Source organism: Condylostylus longicornis, unplaced genomic scaffold (genome assembly GCF_029603195.1).
Source record: "Condylostylus longicornis isolate FDR11 unplaced genomic scaffold, ASM2960319v2 ptg000145l, whole genome shotgun sequence".
NCBI lineage: Eukaryota > Metazoa > Arthropoda > Insecta > Diptera > Dolichopodidae > Condylostylus > Condylostylus longicornis.
This window is the reverse complement of record NW_026578113.1, coordinates 1,348,565-1,366,903: the sequence shown is the minus strand read 5'-3', so window position 1 is coordinate 1,366,903 and position 18,339 is coordinate 1,348,565. Positions and strand designations below refer to the sequence as shown.

The following is an 18,339-nucleotide window of genomic DNA, read 5'->3' as shown; positions in this document are numbered from 1 at the left end:
AACAATATGTCTAAGTTAATTAAAAATTTGAATTTTAATTTAAAAGATCTCATATGTTATACCATTCTCAACAAATAAATTCCTATAATTCCCTTGCTGACATTTTAAAATTAAATTAAAAAATTATTGCAAAACATGTATTGGGTATATTTTCTATTGTATTGTATTAATTTATACATTTAATCAATGTAATATAATAAATTATTGGCGTTAGATGAGCGGAAGCCATTTAAAAAAAAAAATTTAATTTTAATTAATATTAGAATTATGATTGAATGACATAAAATAAGATTTAAAAAATTTTAAGGGTTGTATAAAAATTTTCAAAATTTGATTTTTATTTTAATTAATAAAAATTATAACTATTTCATTCTTAATTATTCATTTTTGTAAAATTTAATTAATAAAATTATTTTTTTTTTTCATTTTTTGTTTATAAAATTGTTTATATTATTAATTGAACGATCAAAACTTTAATTTAAAATTTTTGCTACAGTATTGTTCAACCCTGTCTAATTTCATATTTAATTTTATTTAGTATTGTAATTTTTTTTTTATATAAAATATTAAAATCTATTGTAATAAGCATTTTAAAGCATAGTAGTTTTTTTCTCGATATTTCAATTCTTAAATTTACAACTGCAGAGTAATATTTGAAAGCTCTACAATTAGAAACTATGCCGTTTTGACTCCCAGAACTGTAATATCGAAAAGATCTGTAATATGATGCATATATTATGACTTTTTGGTTTTTTTTTGTAAAGGACATTATGTAGTTTACAATTTAATGATATTTTTTCTATAGTTTATCTTAATTATTAAAAATTTACTTAAATTATATAAAATGTATGTTTGTATATAAAAATTTAAAAATTAAAATATTTAAAAAAATTAACAATTTAAATTTGTCGTTTTGTCATGTTGATCTTATAAAAATTAAAAAAAAAAACAAAAACAAAATTAATTTAACAATTCTTACATAATTATTAACAATTGATTTCAATTATAAAAGAATTTTTTGATTTTTAAAATATCTATACTAAATAACAAAAAAAAAAAAAAACAAAAAAGCAAGAAATTTTAATTAAAAATAATTTAAAAGCTAAAAATTTTTTGATTATAAAACGCTTATTTCGTCTTTTTATAATAACATGCTAGGGTTATCTTTTAAAGCTGCCGATGATAATATTGGTAAAATCATTGATATTGTTGATAAAACTGCTGCAAAATGTGATGTTGTTGTTGGCAAAGATGCATATATAGGACCACTAATCAAAGCTCCAATATGTCCTCCACATACAAAAACTCCTAGAGCTGAACATCTAAAAAGTAAAATATTTATTAATAAATTTTATAAAATATAGATTAAATTAAGTGAAAAATTATATGAGCAAAGGCAAATTGTGAATACCTTATTGATGTAACATATGTTTCTACTGATAGAACTGTTAATGCAACAAGTCCAGCTAACATTAATCCTTGTGCTGTACCACCAGTCCATATAACATGAACATCAATAAATAAAAATCCGAATGCACAACATAACATTGCAGCAAATGTAAAACATGTTGCTATTTTAAATAAAATAATTATAAATTTTATGTTTTGGTCTTCTAAGCTTATTATAATATTAAAACTTACTTGCTATTCGACTTCTTCCAAATCTATGCACAAATTCACCTATACAAGCCACCGCTATAACACCAGGAACTAATCCACCTAAATTTGAGCGCCATATTGCTTCTAAAAATATATTATAATCAAAATCTTGATCACAACTTGAATCTAAGCGTATTATATCAGTATTATTTTTTGTTGTATTTATAAAATGGCGCTCTGTTAAATCGGTGTCGATTAACCTATTTTATCAAAAATGATTAAATATTAGTAATTTTTTCTATGGTAGAAGAAGTAATATCAAAACTTACTTTACGTTATCGAAGGCAGCGTTAAGGAAGTTTGTTTGACTTGTTCTAATATTTGAAAATTCGGTATTTACAAATGTACAATTTTCAAAGAAGACATGACTTATATAAACACCATGGAATGTACAATTAATAAATTTGCAATTTGAAAAAATCAAATTTTCAATATTTCTATCAAAGACGGAATTCTCGAATGTTAAATTAACTTTCGTCGTCTATAAAATTAATTAAAAATTTTATTAAATTAATGTTCAGATTATTATTACTATTCATTGTATAACAATTAATGCATTTATAATTGAATTCATACCGTTTGTTGTTTAAAATTTGCCAATTCTATTGTTCTAGAATGTTCAGCAATAAATATCGTTAATCCATGGAATACAAATACTGTTGATGCCCATGCTCCTAGCATTAAAATTGTTCTACGTGCATATGATTTTGTAAATAATTGAAAGAAGCTGCTGAAAAACTGAAAATAATATAAAAAAAATTAAAATTTAGAATATTTTACAAAATAAAAAATTACCAAACGAACACCTTGTATCATTCCAGCTAAAACTGATGTTGTAACACGATGCCTTTGATATCTAGTACCCGGTAATTCTAATTCAGTTAATGTATAACCACCACGTGTTCTATTTGTACGAAATATTTTTTGATATATTGATAATGCTTCAACTTCTCTACCACTATCTAATAACCAACGTGGCGATTCTGGTAACCAAAATAAACCGAATATTGAACCAAATGTTGGTAATGTTACAACTAATAAATAACTATGCCATACACTAAAATGTTCTTTATTTTCATCCATAACCGTTTGACCAGTTTGTGGTACCATTGTTATTGCAACACCACCAGCAAATATTGCACCAGCAACACCTAATGTACTAAATAATGATATAACACGTGATCTAGCATTATTTGGTGATATTTCACATAAATAACTTGCACCAGCTGGTAATGTACCACCGACACCAGCTGCAGCACAAAATCTTGCCATCATAAATGGTCCATATGTTGGCATAAATGCAGCTATTACAGAAAATACACTTGATACTGCTAAACAACTTAATAATGTTTTTCGACGTCCAATACGTCCGGCAAAACCGCCCCAAAATAATGCACCACAACTTAAACCCAATAATGTTATTGAACCTAACCAACTTTTTTTATGTTCTTTTATACAAAATTCAAGTTCAGCTGATGGTAATATATAAAGTACTGCATAAATTTGTATTGCATGACCAGCTAAACCTAAACCAACAATTAAAGCGGCTAGTAATTGAAATTTTCCGCAACCAGTCTATCATCATGAAAAGAAAATAAAAAAAAATTAAATTAATTTTTTTTCCATAATCTTTATAAAAAATTTTCAAATTGAAAAATTATTTTTTAAAATAAAAATTGAAATTTCAAAAATGGTTTTTCATGTTTGTGCATTAGTATGTGTACAAGTGTATGTTGATATGTGAATAAGTATAACTATTTGGAAGGATTTTTTGAATTTTGTTCAGCTTTTAAATTTTCCTTGATTTCCCTTGTACAGAGGAGCGCAATTAGTGGATTCTACTCTGTTTGGTGAGTGCATTGCGTACTCTATGGAAGTAAGGCATTTGGGGTAACCCTAAATCACCTGAAAAAAATAAGGTCATCGAAACGGTGGAGACGGTCATGTTGGCATATAGAAATTTCGTTGGTAAGTCTTGGGGCATTAGTTCTAAGATAGCATCGTGGCTATACACGGCTCTTTCAAGGTCTATCGTCATGAACATGTCCGAGGTAAGTGGTCAACGAATTGGAACAAGTAAGTGGTCAACCGGGGAAGCTTCGCAAACAGGCCGGTTTAGGATTTACTGGGACAATGCAGATTACTCGCACGGCTACTTTGAGAGCATTCGTTGGTCTGTAGCTCTATATTGTGCGGAAAATTCGTCTAACAGTTCGCCAAATTCTTATTAGTAATGAAAGTCTGAAGGGAATAATTGGGCTACGACAGTCATTTAGTTTTTAGAATCGAGAATCGAGTTCATGGAGTCGAGGGAGACTTCACTTCAATTCACACTAACACTTTAATTCTTCAAGCGTATATACAGTACTTTTAACTGTGCACATATCACCTTATATAAATTAGCAGTTTAGGTACGCAAATTTATTCCGGCAGATGTCTTCACATTGTGAAATTTGTGAAATTGTTCCTCTAAACCTAATGTAGTTTGAAACTTTAATATAGTTTGAAGTTTTATACGTTTACAATGTTATAATACATTAAATTAAGCACTACAAATGTTATACGAGTATAATCACTGTGCCATTACAATTCTTTAAATTTATAACTTAAATTTTCTTTTTGCAATATCACACAATTTTTTAATTTATTGCATATTTCATTTCCATAATATTTTAATAATAATTAAAACTTTACAGTCTACTTGTCTCATTATTGTAAAATGGGAATTAAACGATTTAATATAAGCATTTCTTTTTTTCCATTTTATTAAAAAACGTTATGATTCCCTATATATTGTAAAACAATTGCAACCTTTCATAATTCATACAATCATTTTATTCAATTCTTGAAAATTTCATATTCTGAATAAGTTTTTATCTTCATCTGTCTGTCTGATTAATAATTTTTTTTTTTGATTTTCATTCTACATCTGTTATACAATATTATATAATGTGTAATGGATGTGTTTAGTTCTGTGCTACAATGTATAATGCATAAAAATATGTGAGAATTTTTTTTTTTATAAATTACCTGTTTTATGGCATCCGCATGAAATTGACTAATTAAAATATCATCACTATAATCTATCAATTCACCTGATTCTGATTCATGACTTTGAGATCCACGTCCTGAAGATATATTTGCCTGTAAAATATATAGAATACAATATTTTAGAATTAAATATTAATCAAAAAAACAAAAAAAAACGAAATGAGAAAAGAAAAACAAAAGAGATTGTATGTATATAGTAAATGAAAAATTAAATTGATTTCCCTTATGGTTTTCTGTATCGTTTCTTAAAAATAAAATGAAAAGTTAAAACGTGAAAAATAGTTTTTCCATATATTATAATAGAAAATTTTTCATTTAAAATGGGGTTAAGTTTAATTATCTGTGCATTCTATAAGTTTTTTATATATTGAAATAGATAAGTGTTATACGTTTTTTTTTTTAACAATTGAGGTTTTGTTTTTCTTTTAAATTTATTGCAATAGAGAATTAATTTTGATGCCATAAGTACAATATGTATTCCGTATTTTAAAATCTATGATAGTCGAGAAAATGTATACAAACTTTTCAGATTGCCAAATGGTTTAGCATTTAGTAGATAAATAAAAATATTGATTTTTTGTCTGTTTTTTTTAAAAGGAATTCAACCGAATGTGTATTTGTTTCAATGTTTGTTTCCATGTTTTATAATTGCATGTTGTTATACACATAAACCTAATGCAATGTCAAATGTTTACGATTATTAAATTGCAAATAAATATAAATTTTGTTATAGATAACAATTTTTAGACGTGATAGAAGTAATAAAACTCTGTTTACCATTATACTCACTAAAAGGAAGAATATAGAAATAACTAAAAGAAATAATTATGAAAGTCACTGTAATTTTGAAGCGGCATATATGAGAAATACTTGATATTACTAATTAACAAATTCAAAAGTTCTTGTAGATATTTGGTATCACAATGATATATTCGCTCAGAATATATACATATATGTATATCTGAGAAAGTGTTATACTTCAAAGTAGAACATTATATTCATTTTATGATATATCCTAATATGTTTGTATTTTACGTGTATTGTACAATTTTAAACACACTATACAAGTCACAAGCACCTTCTTAGAGATTTTGTTTAAAATAAACTTGAGTCAAACTTATAGAAAATCAATACTTTAAATTAATAATCATAAAAAAAAAAAAAGTATTATATTTCGTACAAACCCCTTTGACTAATAATTATTAAAGAGTTACAACCAGTTTGGAATAATTTTTTTTCAATAAAAGAACCTCCATTTACAAATAAGTAAAAATATTACAACAAATAGAGCCTCCATTTAAAGAATCTCCATTTGCAAATAAGTAAAAATATCACCACAAATAGAGCAATAAAATAAATTCCTCTCAAAAGAATTCCATACTTTTAAGAAATTCATATAAAGTGATAAACTTTTCAAAATTTTTTTTAAAAATAAAAGTTTGACTTAAAATTTTTTTAACAAAATTTGACTTGTTGTAGCTAAATTAACCTTAAAAAAGTGTAACAAGGAATTTCTGACTTTAACCGTAACTTAATTTAATTAAGTTTTTAATAATTGCCAATGATAATGCTTACTATAAAATGTGATTTCATTCATTAATCCATAGAGGCTACTTAAGTGAGTATTTTTAATATTATAATTAAATTTCTTATTAGAACAGTAACAGTCAGACAAAAACAGTATTTAACAGTAATTAGATGCATTTGATAACAGAAAATTTTAATAGAACATGAAATCAAAATATAAGAGATTAAAGATATTAAAAGAAAATTTTAATTTTTTTTTTGTAATTAAAAATGCTTTTGGGAAAATTTGAGAAAAATTAATGGTGTGAAAATCAACTAAACGTTACTTATGTTTTATGAATATAAGAATATGGTTAGGTTTGCCAAGCAACAATTCTTTTTTGTATCGAAAATATTTTTTATTATGTTATAATAACGATTTACATGGTCTATAATACACTGGTTTTTTCTTTTAAAGTTCTTCTATGAGATATTCATTCTTAAGAAGATAGTCCGGAGTATTTCCAAAAATAAAACATCTTCAAAAACCAGTCACGCTAAATTTTAAATTAAAACGATAATTGCATGTTTCTACAACTTTTCTGTCCAAGCATATATTCTTTAATGAATTAATGTACCTACTTAACTAAAATTATAATTTTAAAGAACATAAAGTTATAAACTAAGATCAACTATCCCATAAACATTTCTTGACCAACATTAAATTAACAAAAATTACTATTAAAGCTTATTGAGGACTTAGTGTCAAAAAAAAAAGACAACTTTTTATATCAAAAAACAAATTTATGGGTTTTTTCTTCTCTTTTTTGTTTCCTTTTTCACTTTTAATGAAAAGCACACGTGTATCTGTCGTTTTCAAACGCTAAATACGGAACTAATTTAAATATTCTATTTTTATACCTTTTAATTCATATCCTTCTTATATATATATATAAAAAAAAAATTATACACGTAAACTTATTATATTTAAATTTAATGATTTAAGCCTATTTTTATTATACACGCATATGTATTTGGTTTGTTCAGTTTTAAGCACATTTCCAATAAATTTTTGAAAAAAAAAATTCTAATCTGTTAGTCTATCTATTCACAAAGCTTCTAAATAATCAGTTTAAAGAAATCTGGAGATTTTAGGGAAAACATTATTTCTCTAAAGAAAAATTTGTAGAACTCTAGATATTTATATTCTAGCAGGTGTGATGCTTTCAAGTTATGGCCTTGAAAATTCAATCTGATTGGTTCCTTCATCAGCTGTTGAATTCAAAGCATAGGTAATTTGTAAGTAATAAAAAACGCAGAAAACAGACACTTATTTTCTGCTATAAGAAACTGCAAGAAAATTTCAGTTTGTCGAATTAGCCTTTCAAATTATATTTCCGTTATCTTATAGGTTCTTAACATAAATTTTTGAATGGAAATTTGCTTAATTAAATTCCTTTTGTATTCTATCATTTCAAACTACAATTATAACGCATTGAAATCTTTTAATATACTTATGTATACAGCTTATGTCCTTTCCTTTTTATTTAATTTTTTTTAATAAGATTTAAGGACTCTCTCTCTCTCTCTCATGAGCTCCATAATAAAAAATAAAATAAAAAAATATTCAACAACACCAAATTGGTGATTTACTTAATTTTTTAGTACAAAAATAGAATTGAAATGCTAAAGGAAAAAAAAAGTAACCATCACGAAAATCATGACAAAAAATTTTACTTCCTCTTGAAATAAATATTTTTTTTTCTTTTTGATTATCTACTCTACATCATTAGAATATTTTCGTTTTCTTTCTTTATTTGTGTGTTTGTGTGTATTTGTATAAATAAAAAAATTATGAATAATATTTTTTTTTTTTCATTTTACTAAATTAAATGTTAAAAATAGATAATATATGAGTATAGAGTAACAAACTTATGACAAACCCAAAATGAAAATAATTTCAAATATTTTTTTATATAAAAAAAAAAAATTAAACATTTATAATATACTTACACCACCATTACTATCTGTACGTGATCCATTATGACTACCTCTGGATGGAATTGAATTACCACTATTTGGACTTGAGCCACTACCCATTCTTGAAACACTATTCATTTGAGCACCGTAATATTGTGAAAATGTTTGTACACCGTCAGTGTATGGCATTAAACCAGGTGAATAATTAATATTATTACCGATACAATTACCAGTATTACCAATATTATTACTATTACTGTTATTACTATTATTAATACCACTGGTTATAATTCCACCTCCACTACTACTGCTTCCACCACCACCAACACCACAACCACTACTAGGTAATGTTGGTGATCTTGGATTAACAAGACAAGCTTCCTCTGATTCCTCGGACATTACTGATCTTGATGTTAAAGTCATTTAAATTTATTTTTTGTAAATTGTTAAAATTTTTAATTATTAAATTATTTTTATTATTTCCAGGAAATAAAATCACTTTTTTCAATAATGACGACATCTTTTAGCGTTTTTTTATTTTTTTAATATTTAAAATTTATGGATGCACAAAGTAATAACAATAGAGAGTATAAAAGAAAAAAAAAATAACAAGGAAATGAAAAAGTTCGAAATTAATTATAAAAATTTTTTTATTTTATTTTTTTAAAAAATATTTTTTATTTTTTCATTTATTTTGTTTTTTTTTTCAAAATTATTTTAATTAAAATTATTTTTATTTTTATTTTATTATTTGTTTTTTTTCTTGTTTGTTAAAAATATTTTTATAACTTTGTTTCTGTTTTGTTTTTTTTTTTTTGTATTTGCTTTTCAGTAATTTAGTTTATAGCTTTTAATTTTTTGTAAATCTATATAAATAACGCACATATACATAAATACACATAATAACAATTAATAATTAAGAAAAATTTTTTTTTTTAATAAATTACTCTAGTAATTACGGAGTGCATTTACTTAACATTGAAAATGGAAATGAAGAAAATAAAAAAAAATTAAAATGAGAGAAAAACAACAATGAGAAAAGCTAAAAGGAATAAAAAATAAAGGAGAAATTTTTTTAAATACAAATAAGTTATAAAGTTCATCTTTTAATATGTAAATACAAAAGGACAATGCAATCCTCTTCCATATTATGATTAGAGTTGCCAAATTGAAAAGAATTTACGAAAAAATTGGGCTACTATTGTAATAGTGAATGGCGTAAAATATAGCATCATTTAGGACATCAAAAATCATTAAATTTTTTGTTAAAGCCCCGAGCTATAGGGATTTTAACGAATTTTCACGAAATTTTTACTTTCTCAAGTTGTTTTGCTTATAATTTCCCTTGCGAGAGAGATTGAAGCTTAAAACAAACAGTTTCTGAAAGGTCTTGAAAATAATATATTACTTGATTTTCTATTTTAAGTACTTTCGGAATCTCAATTATTCAAACTTTAGAAAAAATAAAAAAAAAAATTCACTTTCTTTAGTAATCATGTGAATTACAGTATAAGCAATGTAGAGAACATTTCGTCGGCAATTTCTTCATGCCTCTGTAGCTCAGTTGGTAGAGCGTCCGCCTAGAAAGCGGTAGGTCACTGGTTCGAGTCCAGTTCGAGGAGAAAAAAATTTAATTAATTTTTCTGCCTTTAACTCATTCCTTTAATTACGTCATCCATCTGTTCTGCAGTTGCATGAAGAAATTTCCATTAAGTTAAATTCACTTTCTTTATTTTTAAATCTTTTCTTTTTAAAAAAAAAATTATAATTTCTCTTCGTTTCAGTGAGTGCTAGTTTTTTCTTAAACAGATTAAAAACCTTTTTTTTTGACAAACGAAAATTTTATTTAAAAAAAAAATATCATTTAATTGTGAAATTAAATTTAAAATATCCATAAATCTATGTGTTTCATTGGTAACTACTCTAACTAGCATTTACGCCTGTCGACGTTCAAGCACATGCTTATATGTATATTAAGAAGTTGATAACAAGGGTTACACAAATTTGTTCCTAAACGTGATTTTAAAAGAAATAAATATTTTACAATTAAATGCAATTATTTTTTTTTGTGTCCCTTGTGGAATTAAATTCGATTAATATTTTAAAAAATTAATTAATATTTCTCAGTAAAATTTTTCACTTTACTACTCCAATTACCACTCTCTTTACTACTCTCTTTGCTACTTCGATTTGCAATCAAACGAAGACGGCAACATTTTTTTTTTAAAAATGCTTTCAATTTGGCAACCCTTATGATAATTTTTATAAAGTTATAAAAAAAAACTTTTATTTATATTCTTGTACACATTTGGTATATTCTTATGTAACATAACATTATATTTTACACATTTGATCATACGTTCAATGTATGCAATATACAAAGGTGAAAACATGTGCTGTGAAATGTTTAAATGAATTTGTAAATGTGTGCATAAAAACTTCAACTTTAAAACAAAAACAAAAAACTTGTATTTAATTTACCCTAACATTTTGAAATAGTCTATATAAACAAAGATGCTTGTGAAAATTAAAGTTTTTTATAATTATAGTACATACATACTTGTATGTATATTTATTTATACAAATGATAATGCTTTAATTGGTATTGTCATCCATAAAAAATAAAAAAATTTCAAGAAAATCAACATGCTTTCGTAAATTTTACTTATAAAATTAAAATTGTTTTTGACTTAAGTTTTTGATTTGATTTAAATTAACAATGAGAGAAATAGTATTAATTAAATGAACAAGTTGTTTTTGAAAAAAAAAAAGTTTTAATTACTTAAATTTAGTTTATGATTTGCAATTGTGCATTTCGAATAAATTGGTAATTGATCAATAACCATTTGCTCCTACGCATGTATGCAGAAGACTACAAGAGTCGTATGGTTCTACTAGTATGCACCTTTTAATAAATGATTTTAATTCGCCATTATAGCAAAATTTCAATGATTTTTCAAAGCAAAATTATTGAATTATCTATAAAGAACAAAAAACATTATATTTTTCTATAATTCGTTCATTTCAATAATTTCTCTCCAATATAATGAACTACAAACCCCAAAGTTAATTTTTGAATTTATTTTTTAATTCTTCAAGGAACAATTTCATAAATTGTTTAAATTATTTTTTACAATCAAAAATAAAATAATTTTTAATAAACACTTTAAAAGTATACGGTATAGCTAGTATCCAAAATTTATTATGACTGGTAGTATAACAATTAAAAATTATATACCAAAAAAATTATATAAAATTATATTTGAACTGCCATTTTTATTGGCAGTCCCAAACCAAAAACAAAAAAATGAAATCACGTACAAATATCAAAAAGTCAAATTTTTCTATATAAATCATTCCTTTATCTCTGCCTTTAAAGCCATAAAAAGGAAATAATAACATAATGTTATACTAAGTCAAATGGTGGGAGTGATTTTGGTTTATATTAATGTTTTTGCCATTTGCCTTTGAAAGGATCTATATGTGAACAAATGGCATAGTGATATATCAAATGTATAGAATAAATGAAGTAACAAAACTCATATTTTAGAATTTTGCGCACAATTTCGTATTAGACTAACGTGTTCTATACCATTATACAGAATCATATTATATCTGAGGAAGAATGAGAAAGATTGCAGGAGTTGTAGTTTATCAGTTAATAAATATAGTTACTGTGTTTTATACTTAAACAGCAAAAATGAGGCAAATAGATTTCTCAACTTTAATAATAAAATTCTTATTCAATAATATTTCGGAAATTAAATAACAACCGTATATATTAATTAGAGACTGCATTTAAAAATTCCAAATTAAAATTATTTTGATATCCTAGACTCGTGGATCCTTTTTTTTGGGTCATTTATAATGAGTTGTTCATGATAATTTTATAATTAGATTTTATTCATGAACAAATTTTCTCTGCATTTTTCTATATTTTTTTGTATTAAATGAATAATACAAAATTTTTCTCAATAAAAATTTTAAATTGAGAACTAATTTATAATTATTATAAAAAAAAATTTGGTATCCTTGAAAAATATTAATTCATCTATAGAATATTTTTATTCCAATTGAAGTTTTTGCAAAATTTAATTATGAATAAAAACAATTTTTATTCAACCATTTATTAATAATATGAATATAAATTTGTTTTTATCCTATAGGTATGCAATTTTTTTTATTAATGTCAATCCATAATATGAATTTTAAAATAAATTGAAAATAATTTGTAATTAGCTATAGCTAGGCTAGCTAGTTAATTATAATTTTTATTGAAAAATTTATTTTCACGTCAAATTTTATTAAAAGTGTTATATAATTTGTTACGAGTATGTATGAGATAAATTAAAAAGATGATCGGAAAGAGTTATTTTTAGTTAAGAAAAACTTTGGTAACAAAATTTATTTATACATACAAACTTTTTCAAGGCAATGTTTTCGAATATTCAACATGAAACCATCACATAATAGTAAATCAACTGATTTGAATTTAACCCAGTACAGTGAAAAGTTAAATAAGTAGATAGACGTTTACATATCAAATTCTTTCTTGCGTCGCGGTGTTGAATTTCGCTGTTCTGTCTCAATATTCATAAAGAGCTTAAAATAAATAAACCTTCTTTGTGAAAAAAGTTTGAATTATTTTGGTTTCATTTTATAATTGTTGGAGCTATCAGCCTGTAAATATTGTTAAATCTCGAACAATATAAAAATTTCAAAATTCAAATTGTTTTCTTATTAATTTAATTACAATATAAATTTCCTAAATCTTCACCTGTTAATCTTAAACCTAACCTCTTATGATTTTAAATGCCTCCCATTTATAAATCAAGCACATACTTTAAATAAATTTTATTATATAAATTGTTTTATTTCCAAAAACCAACATTATAAATATTTTCACTTCTTATAACTCATACTTTGCTTTAAGTACTCTACTTAATATTTGTATATCATAGAAAATAATTGGATCGTTTATCATAATATACTCATACCTTCATTATCGAATTCTATAGAATAAATCTATTCATACTATTTTTTATAAAGTCCGAAATCTAATTGTATAATTATAAAGGCATACACATACATACATATAAGAAAATTTTTATTTGCAATTCAAGAAATGTTTTTATTTTACATAAAATTTTTCTTGAAATTTTTTCTCATAGCATAGCGCACAATGTGATATATATACGCGTGTATATACATATATATATATGTATAATATATATAAACCATTCGCAAAGCAATTATATTATGTGCTCTAAATAGACATGTAAAAAAAAAAAAAAACAATTCTCTTTATTTTTACTTTAATTTTTTTTTTTGTTATTGTGTTTTTCTGAAAAGTTGTTTGGCCTCAAGGCACACTTTAAAAAAACATTTCTGAACAAATAATAAAAGGAAAAACAAAAAATATCCTCTTAATAAGAAAATAACACAAGAAAAGAGAAAAATGGCATGGATTTTTACACTGTGTGCTTAAATAAACGGAAAAACATGTTCGTTTGTTTTTTTTTTACATTTTACCATGTTAAGTATAAAAACGACTTTATTAAAAATTAAATTTTCTAACATTTCCAAAAAGGCTCTATCAACTTTTTAAACTTAATAATTATGTTTTTTCAAAAAAAGAAAAAAAAAGAGGGCTTAATGATATTTTTGTTATAAATTTAACAATGAGCTTAACAATAAATTACATAAATGATTTTAATGTTAAGGATGAAAAGGACCCCATCATCTTCTCCCATTTATAAAATATTTTATACAAAATAGATATATACATATAATATATATACATTTTCTCTTTTTCTCTCCCATATATATATATGTAGTTATGATACAATAAAAAAGGATACATGATCCTTTTGAGAACAATAGAGAACAAATAATTTTTTTTTATTGTTTCTTATGAACTGAGTTTTATGATAAAACTGTAGGTATATTATTGTTATTTCATTTAATCGTCCTATAGAACAATAATTCTATATAATACATATATACTTACATAGAATTGTATAGCCTTTTAAATGAGGTTTTGAAAGCATTTTGAACTAATGCTAACGGAAAAATTTAAGAATTTCATATTTTCTTCTTTGTCTTTGTTCGAATTGATGTTCTCAAAAAAGTTATAAAAGGAAAAATAAACATGACGTTCTACATTTTGTTATTAAGACTTATTTTACCCTATATACTCATGTTTGTATAATTAAACTGTTAATTGAGTAATTGAGTTAATTGTATATAGATGATTGTGAATTGAGTAAGTTGCAGTTGATTGTAAACAGAGTAGCGATTATGAATCAAAATACGATGATATTTTTTAAAATGCATAATAAGAAATTCATTAATTCGGTTGTATAACATATTCTTAATGGTAATTTATAAATCATGATTACATAACAAGTATAAAGGTTTCAATGCGATGAACAGGGTAAACCGATGGAATAATTTTATTTTAATTAACCACTAGGGCGATTGGGTGATAATAAATATGGTACTGGCAGGAAATGTATAAATATCTCACTCAAAATACGGAAAATGAAAAATATACCCCTAGGGTCATATCATATGTAATATCGTATATATATAGCATATTTCTCAAGAACCAATTTTTTGACTGAGATAAGAACTGTGGGATAGTAGCAACACTTCTGCATCAAAAAATTACTGTATTTTGATTATACTTCCTAAAATAAAATGCCAAATACCACAAATGTAAACCTTGATATACGATATTTATTAAACATTTTTAGTATTTCCGGAATATTTTTTGAAATTACAAGTTATGCATGCGACACAATGATATTTTCTACACTTACATTTGGTAATAGCACAAAATACTGTGAAATATTTCCAATTGAAATTGCGTGTGGTATAAAAGGATAACAATAAAACAGAAATTACATAGAAAAATCTTGTTTTCTTCTATGATATTAAAATTTTTAAAATTCGCGGAAATAACCACAAAAATTCTACTTAAGATGATCCCAAACAATTCAATAAATATTCCACAAATATGGTAAAGAAAACAAACCGATAAACGATACCGTTATATATAGATCTTTCTCCTTTCTTTTTTCATATTCATTTAATATCAATTTAGAAAAATCTTTTCTTATTCTCTTCATTTTGTTTTCTTCTAAATCACTTAAAAAGAAAGCTTGATATTTTTATAAATATTGTACAATAAGATTCTGGAGAACATAATTTCGAAAGCTGTATGTAAAAAAATAAGAAAGGAAACATAACCTTTTGAGGACAATAGAATTTTGTTTATCTTTAATATTTAGTAAGTTTTTTTAACATTTGTTCATCGATTGTATCTGATTGTATATTGTGTAGACGAAAAAAGAAAAACGATTGAACCGGTAACCTTCTGTGTTTCTTTTAGTTAACTTCCCCATTCTCGTATATTTATTATCATAAATATTTACGATAAAATTTTTATATAATTTTATTAACTGAAGTGAAAATTTTTACAGAGTTGTAAAAGGAAAATGGAATTGTAATTGTGTTGTTATAAATATTTTTAAAAAGAAATAAAATTAATTTAAATTTTGTATATATATAAAATGGTATACTATAATTAAAATTATAAGAACAGGCACATGTTTTTATATTAAACACCTGGTAAATTGTAATTTTATTAAGTTTGTTTCGCCATTTCACCATGGAAAAACTGACATCCAAATTATGCTGCCAAAATTTTTATATGTTTCATGCGCTTCGGCAATTGTTTTGGTCGACTTTAACGATATAAAAAGAATCCAAATTTCGCACACGTTTTATGCTATTATGAATATTAAATGAATGAAGTATTTGTATGTACTATAAGGAAAACATAATTGCTGCAGTTACAAGTGTAAATAAAGACCACAATTTATACTTTGGTCGTCGCTCAAATGGAAATCTTTTACTTGTTCTAGAACGTGCAAAAATTTCCAGAGGAAATGAAGCTGTGAGAGTTTTACTACAATGCCGAATTTATTAAGAAGAACATAATATATCTTTTATTAATTAAAAAATATTAGAATTATAGGGCTTTCGAATTTCACCTAAAATTTAATCGCAACTTAAACATTTACATAAAATCTTATACTTAAAAAGTAAAAATGCCAACAATAGATTTATCGATTTCAATAACAACCACTGTAACACAACTGTACTACCAAAAATATACGGTTTTTATGATAATTAATAAAAATATGCCTCATAAATAATTCAGCTATATGTATATATGTATTTATGTAGAATAGAAAAAAAAATTTAATAAAAATAAGACAAAAAATAAAAAAAAACAATTTTTTGAAATTATTTGCAAAAATGCTCACCAACCATAAAATTTTAATTTGTCGTAACAGCTGAACCAATAAATTAAATAAGCAAGAATTTTTCTTCACTCATTAAAATCAAACAAAATTACATAGCAAAATATAGTTATACCAGGTTATACTTATATTATAATATAGAGCCGTACAAGTGATTTAAGTGAAGAAATTCTCAGTTTCTCCTTTAATTATTTTAAAAAGAATTTCAAAGAAATCTTATGAAACAAAAATTTGAATTAAGAAAATCTTAATAAATTTAATTCATAAAAAAGATTTTAAGTTATTCAGAAATTTTTATATAAAAAAAATAAAATTTTCTAATGATGGTGCTTAAATATTAATAAAACTAATTTAGAACTAAAAAAATTAATATAGCGTTATTAAAATATAAACTAATTTTTTTTTTATATTAAATATTATAAAAATACTTCAATATTTTAGAAATTATTGAATGAAACTAAGATGAATAATGCCATAAAGATTAACCATAGTTATGAAAAAATTTACGACTCGCGCTCTAAAAATTTGTACATAATTATTTTTTTTAAAATAATCATTAAAATAACGTCATAAAAAATGATAGCATTATTAATAAAAATAGGCCCCTCCGCCAACTCAGTTTTAATGTATTAAATTTTACCAGTACAACTGAACACACAATTTCATTCAGTCGCCTTTGTCAAAAAATTACTATTAATTTATTAAAATATGACAATTCTGAAATATTTTAATGAAATTTAATTCAAATTTAAATTACTTTCACTCATATATCGAAATATGTATATCAGGAAATTATTGCATATATTAAGGATGAGAAATAGAAAAAAAGTTGGAAGAAGATTTAACATAATGGTCGAACTGGACGGTCAAATGATAATAATACGGAAGCGTAAATAAGCTATTTTTAGAGAAATTTTCAATTCTCAATTTCGGAAAAACAGATTTTTATGAAATTTCATATGTGAGTTCATTTTGACTATAACACGAATTCAACTTTTGGGATATATCAAATTTCGGGAATTGTAGTTTTTTTACGGGCAGATTTTAAATGTTTGACCATATAAAGGGGAATAATCAACCAATTTCCTTGAAGTTAAATATTTAAATTTTTTCGAAAAGTTCGAGGCTCGGGAAACAATTTAAAGGTCGACTTTACATTTTTAACCATTTCTACAAAATTTCTTGAAATTTAATATTCTACTTCTCGTTGTTTCCGCAACTAGCTGGCGAATATGATGGCACAAAGCGAAACTCTTCTAAGAGCCAAATTTACTTTTTTCTAGGTATGTTAACTAAAAGTTTATTAACTTCCTTAAAATTGGAAAAAAAATTTTTAAAATGCATTTTTATAATTTTCTCTAACACTTTGGCTTAACTAGACAATACACATTTCGGTCTGTTATATGCTGATCACATCAGATTTTTTTTAGCATTTTCCGTTCGCTTTTAGCTTTTATAAATATTTCAATAATTTTGCCGTTTCCGAAATATAAGACGCTGAAAATTCAAAAATTAGACGGAAAAACGGAGTGAAACTTCCAAGGCTCGAATTAATTATGTAGAAAAGGCGCTTTTATAAATCTCAATCAAATTTTATTAAAAAAAACAAAAATAACCAAATATATCCTTTTGAATAATCGTTAAACCAAATCAGAAAATAAATTTTAAATCTCTAACCAGATTCGAAATAAAAATTAAATTAAAAAAAAAATTTTTAGTGCATAGCTATTTTGGATTTTTTCTTATAAAATATTTTACAATAAAAATTTTATATTTATTATAAAAAATTTATTAACAAAGATAAAAATAA

At 24.3% G+C, this 18,339-nt stretch overlaps 1 protein-coding gene across 2 annotated transcripts in view; it reads right to left on the bottom strand.

The window, feature by feature from the left end:
• Window positions 1–361: 361 nt before the first annotated feature.
• Window positions 362–18,339, bottom strand: part of LOC129615712 (synaptic vesicle glycoprotein 2A-like) — a 58,488-nt gene continuing 40,510 nt past the window's right edge. The window contains exons 3-10 of one of the 2 annotated variants that reach the window (XM_055531073.1): window positions 8,230–8,716; window positions 4,690–4,803; window positions 2,455–3,234; window positions 2,236–2,397; window positions 1,929–2,140; window positions 1,642–1,859; window positions 1,412–1,571; window positions 362–1,322 (exon numbers count right to left, since the gene is read on the bottom strand). In XM_055531073.1, the coding sequence (XP_055387048.1) occupies window positions 1,142–1,322; window positions 1,412–1,571; window positions 1,642–1,859; window positions 1,929–2,140; window positions 2,236–2,397; window positions 2,455–3,234; window positions 4,690–4,803; window positions 8,230–8,619 (2,217 nt within the window). In that variant the 5' untranslated portion in view covers window positions 8,620–8,716 and the 3' untranslated portion in view covers window positions 362–1,141. Of the gene's footprint in view, window positions 1,323–1,411; window positions 1,572–1,641; window positions 1,860–1,928; window positions 2,141–2,235; window positions 2,398–2,454; window positions 3,235–4,689; window positions 4,804–8,229; window positions 8,915–18,339 lie in introns of those variants that run through there. The other variant, XM_055531072.1, reaches the window with a different exon arrangement.